Below are 12,307 nucleotides of genomic sequence, written 5' to 3' on the forward strand. Positions count from 1 at the left end.
ATCTAACCTCATATATATATATATATATATATATATATATATATACACACACACACACACACACACACACTATTTTTTCTTTTAATAGTATGTGAGTGTATTTTTTAACACTGTATTTAAATGACATATGGGGAAAAGGCCCCATAGTTTTCACCAGATTCATAGTATGGTCCTAGAGCCCTCAAATGGTTACGAACTAGGATGCTAGCTCTTGACAGCACTGTAAGAGGATGCAATTCTTCCATTCTATATTTTACATCTATCTGGCAGGGCGAGAGCCTCTACCCTCAACAAAAATGGCGGGAGCTGCTTCACACGTAGCCCCTCACGCAGAAAGGCTAGGAGGTCCCCGCGACTTTCTCTCCACCTTCCCACTCCTGACCCCGGAAGGACTTCGCCCCCGGGGTCGGCCTGCGGCTCGCTGCGGCGGGGAAGTAGGCGTGGGCAGGCTACACTTACCCTGGAGCGCCAGGTACGGGGATGGAGCAGGCGGGCGGAGGGTCGGGTGGGGTCGCAGCGGACAAGGGATAGAGGCTGCTGGGCAGGCAAGAGCGCCAGCCTGCGACCTCTGGACTCCGAGTGCGGGTGGAAGAACAGAAAGCCGGAGGGAGGCCCGCCCGGGACCGCTGAATCAGGGTGGGCTGGCGACCGCTTGGAGCCGGAGCGAGGGTCGGTCGGGGCGGCTGAACCGAGAGGGAACCCCTTTCCCGGTCCTCTTGGTAAAGGAAAAGGAAGCCCTCAGAGGAGAGCGCGGTGGGGGTGAGGGAGGCCTGAGGGAGGGGCAGCTAGTGTGGTACAAGTTCCTGCAAGAATGTCAGTGGTTTGAGCAGGGAGTGGTTTTTGGATGTGGAAGATTACGCTTTCCTTGAAGATGCTTTCCGAGAATAATTTAGCATCGGGAGGTTTGTGGCGTTAGAGGCCTTCTGTAAATAAAGTTGTTCAACTTTTATTTTCTGGAGGGAGGACTCCAAAAGGTCTTGCTCATGCACAGACCTTTATTTTTTATCATTATTGCAAGTAAGCATTTTTTGCTGTATTTCAAGGATCTTCTCAGATTTCGGTTGTATAGATTATCAAAATTTTGTGGATATTTCAGACTTTCATTCTTGCTTGGATTATAAAGTCCAATTTTAGGGTGTTTAAGAAACAAATTCTATTTATGACACTTATTTTTAACTCTCTCGTGGTTAGAATGGAGAGAAGCGAGTAATATTACAGAGTATAATATTTTTAGTGATGTTTTAGACCCCCCCTCTCGAAATTCGAATAATCATGAAACTGCCTTCATGTTTTTTAAAATGAATATTTATGAAAGCAACTGAACTGACCAGTTTTTAAAAGCTATTCAGTTATTAATGATTAAGTTTGGAATCACTTCCTCAGTGATTTTAAATGAAAGGGAATGAGGTGGTTAGAATGCAAAAATAGAAATTTGTCAGAATTCTTTTAAGAAAACCCCTGCAGCAAATTGAAGTGATTGCTTTATTTTCTTTCTCCTCTGCTTAAAAATCTGGAACTCTGTTACGGAGAAAATCACTTTGGGTGAATTACTCTCAGTATCTTTTTTTTTTTTTTTTTAATTTTTAATTCAATAGGACAGATAGCTTTAATGATCCAGAATTTATTTTGTTACCAAAAATGTTTCTCTAAAAGAAATTGTCAGGTTTTTTGGGGTTTTTTTTTTGAGGGGGGGATAAATGTGCTTCCCCTCCTTTTTTTTGTGTAACATTTGAAAAAAGAAGTACGTGTAGGCACTTAAACAATCAAATATTACAGAAGCACTTATAATGAAAAACAGTGGTTCCCTGCCCAGCCTCCCAACATCCCTAGTCTCATTCCTCAGAAGTCTATTTTTCACTTGTTTAACTGTTTCTTCATGATTTCCTTTGTATTTCTGAATAATATGTCTCTATCACAGTTTGTTGGTTAGGATAAATGTACTTCAATTAGAACTAATTACACTGAGCTGAAATATTCTAATTAGAATATGAGTGAGGGGGAATTAAGTTTATACTCCTTGAGTGTCCCTAATAGGGAAAAGGTAAATGGTCAGTAGCAGTAACCCACCTTAAGAAGTATTACTGTGCTTGATGTGAAAGGAAACTACTACTTAATCAGTAGTTTTTTGTTTTTGTTGTTTTTTTTTTTTCTGGTACGCGGGCCTCTCACTGCTGTGGCCTCTCCCGTTGAGGAGCACAGGCTCTGGACGCGCAGGCCCAGCGGCCATGGCTCACGGGCCCAGCCGCTCCGCGGCACATGGGATCTTCCCGGAGCGGGGCACGAACTTGCGTCCCCTGCATCGGCAGGCGAACTCTCAACCACTGCGCCACCAGGGAAGCTCTTAATCAGTAGTTTTGATAGTTGTCCGAAAAAAAAAAACGGGGCTTATTAACGGAAGGGATTAGTCTACTAGAGTTTAGAAAAAGAGAGCAGAGATATATGCAGAAATAAAGGACTTAAAGTATAGCAAATAAGTTTTTATAGAGGGATTGTTGGTAGTTTCTGTTTTCTCTTTGGTAGTTTGTACAGCACTCTGCAAGGGAAAGAAGTATTGAATTCGGTAGGCCTAAACATTCTGGCTAGTGGGGAAGCCTACTCTTGTACACCAGAAACAGTTCTCAGGCTCTTTCCCAGCTTGTATGAAATATTCCTTAGGGTCCATTAATTTTGTGCTCACCACACAGCCTTTTATACTTAATTCAACTCACTGCAATGTCTTATTTCAGAAAGGGTATGTTTCGATAGCATATAAAGGTATTCTTTCACTAGATAGTGTACTTCCTTATTATAAATAAGCAAATTTGTAAACTAATTTATATTAATACTCTGTGAATTTGTTTAGTGTGTATCCAGCTGGGTACACTGATAAAACTGAGTTTCTGGCTCTACAAAGCATAGACCCAGACCCTGAACCATCATGTTTCTGTCAGTGTTGTGCTACCTTTAAGGGCCTCTCTCAGTGATGACTGCCTTCTCTGTGGACAACTGATGTTTCTTTCTTTGGTTTCAATAGAAATAGGCATTCAAACAATATTAAAATTTCATAGCATGTATGTCATTTCTTTCAAGAGCTTTAAAATGGGATAGTAGGATCAACTATATTCCAATATAAAATAAAAATTTTTCTAAAACGGGACAGTAGGAGAATAAATGCATGAGTTCTGAAGTTCAGTGAGCCCTGAGGTTCATTTTTAGCCCCTAGAGTCAAGATTCCAATCAGATTTCTTTCAGTACCTGCCCCCACCCAATGCTGTTATTGGAAGGAAATAAGTGGGAAGAAAAATATTTTAAATTACTATTTAACAGCTGAAACATTTATTTAACCAGAAAAGAGAGAATCTAGAACCTGCAGTTTTCTAAGGAAAATTTACTACTTGAACTCAAAATTGAAATCTAACTCATTTTCTTTTTGGTTACTTTGGTGATTAATAAACTTTTAGCTCAAGTAAATTTGGCTCAGAATGTTATTTTCTTCAGGTTAGTGTGCAAAAAAGACAGCTGTTTAATTAAGTGCAAAAAAGAAAGCTGTTTAAAAAGAGTTAAAATTTCAATTTGTATCTTTCATTTGTAAAATAACCAGAAATCTTTGTGGCTAATATATTTTTTGTTTCATTTATTGAAGATTAGAAGAGGAGTCATGTCAGAAGAAACAGTAAGTGAATCACAGTTTTCCCTGAGGACAGCAGCACTAAGAGTGTTTGATCTTCCTCTGTCTTGGTACTATTCTCTCTGCCAGGTAAAAAAAAAAAAAAAAAAAAAATGAAATACGAAGTTGAATAATAAGTCTGTTACTCAGAGCGTATTGTGTTTACAGTATTTACATTTCATTTGGGGTTTTAAATGCTTCAAAGTGTTTATTAAAGAAGTTTAAAACTTACTTGGTTTTTATTTATTTCACGTTTTTTTTTTGTTATCATATTCATAACTCTTAAAAGGAGATTGTATTACTTTAAAAAAAATCTTCCTACCTTAAGTGAATTTACAGTCTATTATAGTTATTTTCAGAGAATTATGTTATTCAGATAGGCTTGTTCTCACTATTACAGTGCTTTAATTTTAACTTTATTTTATTGTGGTAAAATATATGTAACATAAAATTTACCATTTTAGGGCTTCCCTGGTGGCGCAGTGTTTGAGAGTCCGCCTGCCGATGCAGGGGACACGGGTTTGTGCCCCAGTCCGGGAAGATCCCACGTGCCGCGGAGCGGCTGGGCCCGTGAGCCATGGCCGCTGAGCCTGCGCGTCCAGAGCCTGTGCTCCGCAACGGGAGAGGCCACAACAGTGAGAGGCCCGCGTACCGCAAAAAAAAAAAAAATTTACCATTTTAACCATTTTTAAATGTGCAGTTCAGTAGCATTAGATACATTGACACTATTGTGCAACCAATCTTGAGAACTCTTTTCATCTTGCAAAACTGGAACTCTGGAGCCACTAAACAGCAATGCTTTATTCCTGCTCCCACCTGCTACTGGCAACCACCATTCTCTATTCTGTCTCTATGGATTTGATTTGACTACTCTAGGTACCTCATAAGTGGAGTTACATAGTATTTGCCTTTTTGTGACTGGCTTACTTCACTTAGCAAAATGTTTTCAAGGTTCATCCATGTTGTAGCATGTGTCAGAATTCCCTCTTTTTCCCCAAGTTGGATAACATTTGATTTTATGAATATACCACATTTTGTTTATTCATTCATTCATTGCTGGAACTTGGGTTGCTTCTACCTTTTGGCTTTTGTGAATAATGCTGCTGTGAACATGACTGTACAAGTATCTATTCAGATTCCTGCTTTCAGTTATTTTGGGTATATACCCAGAAGTGAAATTTCTGCATCATATGGTAATTCTATTTTTAATTTTTTGAGGAATTGCCATACTGTTTATAATAGTAGTTGCACCATTTTTTATTTCTACCAGCACCGCACAAGGGTTCCAATTTCTTTACATCCTTGCCAACACTTGTTTTCTGTTTTTTTAATAGTAGCCACTCATGGTAGTGAGTTGGTATCTCATCGTGGTTTTGATTTGCATTTCCCTAATTAGTCATGTTGAGCATCTTTTCACGTGCTTACTATCCATTCGTGTATCTTATATAGAAACATAGAAGCTGCATGGCCTGCAGGATCCTAGTTCCCTGACCAGGGATTGAACTCAGGCCCCAGCAGTGAAAGCACTGAGTCCTAAGCACTGGACCGCCAGGGAATTCCCAATCCTTATATATATATATGTACGTATTTTTTTTTTTATTGCCGTACGCGGGCCTCTCACTACTGTGGCCTCTCCCGCTGCGGAGCACAGGCTCCAGTTGTGCAGGCTCAGCGGCCATGGCTCACGGGCCCAGCTGCTCCGCGGCATGTGGGATCTTCCCGGACCAGGGCACGAACCCGCGTCGCCTGCATCGGCAGGCAGACTCTCAACCACTGCGCCACGCAGGAAGCCCATTTTTTAATATTTTTTTAAAATAAAATTTATTTATTTATTTTTTTGGCTGCATTGGGTCTTTGTTGCTGCACACAGGCTTTCTCTGGTTGCTGCGAGCAGGGGCTACTCTTTGTTGCGGTGCGTGGGCTTCTCATTGCAGTGGCTTCTCTTGTTGCGGAGCACGGGCTCTAGGTGCATGGGATTTAGTAGTTGTGTCTCGCAGGCTCCGGAGTGCAGGCTCAGTAGTTGTGGCGCATGGGCTTAGTTGCTCCGTGGCATGTGGGATCTTCCCGGATCAGGGCTCGAACTCGTGTCCCCTGCATTGGTAGGTGGATTCTTAACCACTGTGCCACCAGGGAAATCCCTCCTGTTATTTTTAATATATGCTTCTAATGCAGTTTACACTCCATTGTAGTAAATAAAAAGATACGTATGGAAAGTAGCATTTATTTCACTAAACTTAAACATTGAATTTCATCAAATCTAAGATGATCATTTTTCACATTTCAACATTTCTAAAACTTCCTTGCATCTTAAAAGGAATAGTACCTTAGATTGATAAAATATAGTATAATTTTATTTTATTTTTCTCTCTCTTTCTTTTTTTCACCATGCCACACAGCATGTGGGATCTTAGTTTCCCAACCACTTCCCCCACCTTAGTTCCCCCATCTTAGATCCCTGCGGATTGGATCCACGCCCCGTTCTGTGGAAGTGTGGAGTCTTAACCACTGGACTGCTGGGGAAGTCCCCTAGTATAATTTTATATAGGCGAGGATGTTATACAGATAAGATGTATGAGAATAATACTAGTTAGTATTCACTATGTTTAAGACATTAGTTAGGTCATTTTTACATATGATATCTCTAATCCTTAAAATAACCCTGGAATTTCTGTATCATCTCCATTTTACAAATCTGGCAGCTTTTTAACAGCTTAATTAACCTGTCTAAAATTGCATATATTATATGGGATTTGAACTTGCATTTCTTTGATCCCGAAATCCATTTTCTCTCTCTTTCTTTCTTTTCCTTTTTAGGATTACATGATTAAAAGAAAATTTGAAAAATACAGAAAAGAATTAAAGAGAAAATAAAAATTGCCAACAACCCCTCTATAAAAGTTTATTGGCTGTACTTTACTTAGGTCTTTTATTTCTGCATATATCTCTCTGCTTCCCAATCCCTCACTCCCCACCCCACCACTCTGTCCCCCTAATTTGAGATTATAAAGTTGTATATTTTGAGCATTTTCTCTGTCATTAAAAATGCTTTATAAGTATAGGTGTACTATAGTTTATTGAATATTTCTCTATTTTTGAGTTTTTGGGTTGTTTCAGCAGTTCATTATTTATATTTAAATCTTTGTCCAATTTTTAGATTTTTATTAAGGTAGATTCCTAGAGATGAAAATATTGAGTCTAAGTGTTTGGTATTTATTCTTTTATTCGTTTATGTTATCACACCATGTGGATGACATTTAAAAAGACCAGCAACAGGACATAGCAGCACCCACTGTGTGTAAAACACTGTGTTAGAGATTTTATATTGGTTACATTTACAAACTCTTTAATCCTTACAATGATTCTAAAGTAATATTATTCTTTAAAATTTATTATTTGAATAGCTAAGACATTTGCATGGTTCAAAAAACAAAACTACACACACACATATACACACGTACATACATGGAGATGTTTTCTCTCAATTCCTATCCACTTCTATAGGTAACCGTTTAGATTACTTGAATATCTTTCAAGGTTTCTTTATTCAGATATCAGCAAAAGCAATTATATTTTCCTTCCTTCCTTTCTTCCTTCCTCCCTCCCTCCCTCCCTCCCTCCCTCCCTCCCTCCCTCCCTCCCTCCCTTCCTCCCTCCCTCCCTCCCTCCCTCCCTTCCTCCCTTCCTCCCTCCCTCCCTCCCTTCTTTCCTTCTTTTCTTCGGCTGTGTTGGGTCTTAGTTGTGGCGTGTGGGCTTCTCTCTAGTTGTGGCGTGTGGGCTCCAGAGCATGCGGGCTCAGCAGTTGTGGCACGCAGGCTTAGTTGCCCCATGGCACGTGGGATCTTAGGTCCCCAACCAGGGATCAAACCCGGGTGCCCTGCATTGGAAGGTGGATTCTTAACCACTGGACCACCAGGGAAGTCCTATATTCTGTTTTTTAAAAAATATTTATTTATTTATGGCTGTGTTGGGTCTTCATTGCTGTGCGCGGACATTCTCCAGTTGCAGCAAGCAGGGGCTACTCTTCGTTGTGCATGGGCTTCTCTTGTTGCAGAGCACAGGCCCTAGGAGTGCGGGCTCAGTAATTGTGGCTCATGGGCTCTAGAGTGCAGGCTCTGTAGTTGTGGCGCATGGGCTTAGTTGCTCCACAACATGTGGGATCTTCCCAGACCAGGGCTCGAACCCGTGTCCCCTGCATTGGCAGGCGGATTCTTAACCACTGCGCCACCAGGGAAGTCCCAATTATATATTCTTATTTTCTCTTTCTTATAGAAGGTATCATACTACTTATGTTCTTGCTTTTTTTATACTTAAAACATTTCCTGGAGATTTTTCCATATTAATGTATGTAGTTTTTTGTTTTTGTTTTTATTCCTACAGCTACATGATGTTTCTGTATATGGACATTTGGCTTGCTTCTGATCTTGTTCATTACAAGCAATGCTATAATGAATAAGCTTGATATACTTCAATTCACATAGGTACAGGTATAGGATAAACTTTTAGACTTTGGATTTCTGGGTCAAAGAGTAAATGTATTTAAATTTTGATGGATGTTGTTAAATTTCCTTCCATAAGGATAGTATTGTTTTGCACTCCCCAAAGCTTTGGGATTTTTGCCAATTATTTTTGTGTGTTTTGTCCACACTGATTCTACTATACAACCTGCTTTTCAATCCTAAGAATAATTTTCTGAGGCCAGGACTATTGTCCACATTCTTCCATGGAATATTTTTAAAAAAAATAATATAAGGAATCATTGCAAGTAAACTTAAGGATACATCCTCTACTCTCAGTCATAGTATTGAGCATCCAAAACTCTTTCCATGTTATGAAATGCACTAAGGTGGGTCAGCAACCTACAGGCTATGGGCCAAATCCTGGCCGCTGCCTGTTTTTACAAGTAAAGTTTTATTGGAACACAGCCATGCTCATTTGTTAATGTATTATCTGTAACTGATTTTGTGCTACAACAGCAGTGTTCAGTGGTTGCAATAGAGACCGTATGTTCCACAAGCCTAAAATAATTTACCTGGCCTTTACCAAAAAAGTTGTTGGCCCTGTACTAAGAGAGTAAGCTATAGTTTGAGTAACCTCAAAGGACCAAGAAAAGACCAAGGAAAAGCTCAGAGTTCTTGTTCAGACAGTTCTGTAGCTTTAAATAGTTTTGTTGATTCTCCAAATTCAGAGTGTTATATGGAAAAGACTAAGAATTAACTAAGCACTTAAAAAATAAAAATCTCTCTAAATGTAGTGTGGTATCTTGAGTTGGCCTTAGAATAGAAAAAGAACATTAGTGGGAAAACTGGTAAAATCAGAACATATAGTTTAGTTAATACTGTACTAATGTTAATTTCTCAGTTTTGACAAGAGTACTATGGTTATGTAGGATGTTACTATCAGAGAAAAACTGAGTGATATGGGAACTTTCTCTATTATCTTTGTAACTTTTCTGTAAATTTAAACTTATTTCAGAGACCCGTGAGATGCAAGTAGGAGCAGTGTACAGGGTAGTTGTCTCTGAGGGGTGGCAAGGGAAAAGGATTAATAACCATGTCGTCTTTGATCAGAAAGGTGATCAAGCACCGCGAAAGCCCCAGCGGCCATTGGTCCCTACAGTCAGGCTGTGTTAGTCGACAGGACCATTTACATTTCAGGACAGCTAGGCATGGATCCTGCAAGTGGACATCTTGTGCCAGGAGGGGTGGCAGAAGAGGCTAAACCAGCTCTTCCAAACATGGGTGAAATTCTGAAAGCAGCAGGCTATGACTTCACGAATGTGGTAAAAACAACTGTTTTGCTGGCTGACATAAATGACTTCAATACTGTCAGTGACATCTACAAACAATATTTCCAGAGTAGTTTTCCTGCAAGAGCTGCTTACCAGGTTGCTGCTTTGCCCAAAGGAGGCCGTGTTGAGATTGAAGCAGTAGCTGTCCAAGGACCTTGTGACAGCATCACTCTAAGTGGGCCCAGTGTTACTTAGTCTGGAATTTTAATAATGTTTTTAAATTAATGTCTTAATTTTTACAGTCTTTGTTGGAAAGTGTAAGGTTGACTGAAATATCTGAAGTTATTATGGAAATACCATATAATAAGGGGAATTGAACATGAGTTGAAGATTAATGATGAATCTAGTTACTGAAGTTATAAATTATACTTCTATAACACTCATATTACTGGATGTGGGAAAAGAGACACACATTACATAGTTACTCAGAAAAATAAAAGTAAAGGGAAATAACATGTAGGAAAGATGAGTTACTATTTCTGAGAAATAATACAGAGCACACCTAATTCAGTTCAACTATTAATTTAATGATGTGAAATATTCAGTTTTCATGTCAGATACATGATTCTGCTTTTACTTGAGTAAAATTATTTAAGTTTGAATGTTAGAGGTAAAGGAGAAGAAACTGGACCAAATTTTATATAGATAATATTTTTCTAATGGAAATAGCATGCAGATTTTAAAAACTAAATAAAATAATATCAAAATAAGTTGTTTAAAAAATTTTTTTAAATTAAAATAATAAGAGCGCATATTTTTGGAATGTGTACTATGTGTCAGATATAACTTTACGTATGTTATCTCCTTTCACAACAACCCTGTGAGGAAGATGGTATTATTCTCATTTGTCCAAAGGTCACAGTTAGCATATGACATGTGTGTTCAAGTTACCAGAGAGATTCATTCAAACTATGTTTATTGAGTATCTACTCTGTTTCAGTTGATATAAAGTGGTGAACAAGATCTAGATATAATCCCTGGCGTTATTGAGCTTAGAACTTCAGTAACGCTCTTAAGAGTCCCCCTGCCAAAAAAAAAAAAAAGGAGTGTTAAGTACTGTGTTAGTGGAATAGGTCAACTTAGTTCTAGTTAGAACTTCATGCTGAATAAAGGGAAATAGGTTATTGGAGCAGGAGACTTGTGTGTGACTAAATAGCTATTCTGTCTCCAGAGAACATTAGATGACGGGGGAAACTTGACAAGAACATTAAACAATGGCATCGGGTTATGGAGTGGGGAGGATTGTGAAATCTGAGCACCAGGAACAGTGTCTTATTCCTTTCTTTGTAGTCTCAGTGTTTGGCCCATAAGTTGGTACTCAGTTCATGTTGAATGAATAGGACACATGTCTGGTTTCCATTTTGTCTGGGGGTAAGGAACTGTATCACCTCGAAAAGCCCCTCAGAATTTGGGATTCAGAGATGCAGTATTTTCAGTGTTCCAGGCAATGATAATAGGAAGTAATTGACTTTCCTCTAGGGAAGAAAGAAGTAACAAACTGAGAAGTGATAGGCAGGAGTAATAGAGACTTTCAAACCTTGTGTCATCTAGATTACCTGTGATAAAAATCTTTTCCTGGGAAATTTACCTTATTTTTGTCATGGAAAGGTTTCTTTTTTCATGAGATTAGGACTGTAAGTTGTAATGGGTCTTTTATGTAAAAATAATATTTAACATATACGCAGAACTTGGATCTTAATAAAAGTGAATTGATTTATATTGTATTTGAATTCATATTAAAAAAAGCATGTTATATTTCTGACAGTGGTTTTAATTTTGTATTTATGTCTCCTAATAGTTCTCTAACTTCAGTGCCCTAAGATATAGCAGAACTGACAATTTAAGAACATGTGATCACTTAGTTATGGCTGGGCCTGTGTTAATGGATTATTTTCTTTCTTTCCTTTATTTTTTCTTTTTTTGGCTGCACCACATGGCTTATGGGATCTCAGTTCCCTGAGGAGGGATTGAAACCAGGCCACAGCAGTGAAAGTGCCGCATCCTAACCACTAGTCCACCAGGGAACTCCCAATAGATTATTTTCTTTAGTTGAGGTCTTGATTTTGTTATCTTACGTTTGCTTATTCAGTAAATACTAATTTTTATATTTGATCTAAGAAACATTTTTTGGGGGTAATGAAGTTAAGGCAGTTCATAAAATATAATGAAAAGTAAGGTGTTCTTAATAATAGTGCTATTTTTTAGAATTTATTTTATTATTGGTTGTTTAGCATCCAAATTCCAGGAACTGTTTTGTTTTGATTTTTTCCCCTGAATCTCATTTGGTTGCAGTGAACACTGGAGCTATGGTTCCAGAGGGAAAAACATAGAAATGGAAAGAAACAAATATTTGGCAATTCCTTTATGGATACATTACTGAAGAGAATAATTCTTACAGTTTGCAAAAGGAAAAAATCTGAGGCAACATTGGAATGTTCCAATTTTCCATGATAGTTTTGGAAGAAATTAAATGGATTTGAAAGAAAAGTAGAGTAAGAATAGTTTTAAATTTTTGTTAGATTACAGTCACTGAGGCCAAATAATAATGGCAAGTGGAAGTAAATAATTTCTGGTATACCAAAAAATGAGCAATTATTTTGGATTTATGTGTAGAACCAAGATGTTATTTTTTTATTTATTTAGTTTAAAAATTTTATTTATTATTTATTTTTGGCTGCATTGGGTCTTTGTTGCTGTGTGTGGGCTTTCTCTAGTTGTGGTGAGTGAGGGCTACTCCTTGTTGCGGCGCACGAGCTTCTCATTGCAGTGGCTCCTCTTGTTGCGGAGCACAGGCTCTAGGTGCATGGGCTTCAGTAGTTGTGGCACGTGGGCTTCAGTAGTTGTGGCTTGCGGGTTTTAGAGCGCAGGCTCAG

The 12,307-nt window shown here is 38.6% G+C and overlaps 1 protein-coding gene and 1 pseudogene across 5 annotated transcripts in view; both read left to right on the forward strand.

The window, feature by feature from the left end:
• The first annotated feature begins 379 nt into the window (after positions 1-379).
• The window catches only part of MIGA1 (mitoguardin 1), a 91,666-nt gene continuing 79,738 nt past the window's right edge, over positions 380-12,307 (forward strand). For 3 of the 5 annotated variants that reach the window (XM_032651952.1, XM_032651962.1, XM_032651978.1), the window contains exons 1-2: positions 392-472; positions 3,623-3,736. In XM_032651952.1, the coding sequence (XP_032507843.1) occupies positions 3,638-3,736 (99 nt within the window). In that variant the 5' untranslated portion in view covers positions 392-472; positions 3,623-3,637. Of the gene's footprint in view, positions 473-546; positions 670-3,622; positions 3,737-12,307 lie in introns of those variants that run through there. The other 2 variants (XM_032651971.1, XM_032651953.1) reach the window with 2 other exon arrangements.
• LOC116763882 lies at positions 9,197-9,656 on the forward strand (annotated as a pseudogene).

Source organism: Phocoena sinus, chromosome 1, assembly GCF_008692025.1.
Source record: "Phocoena sinus isolate mPhoSin1 chromosome 1, mPhoSin1.pri, whole genome shotgun sequence".
NCBI lineage: Eukaryota > Metazoa > Chordata > Mammalia > Artiodactyla > Phocoenidae > Phocoena > Phocoena sinus.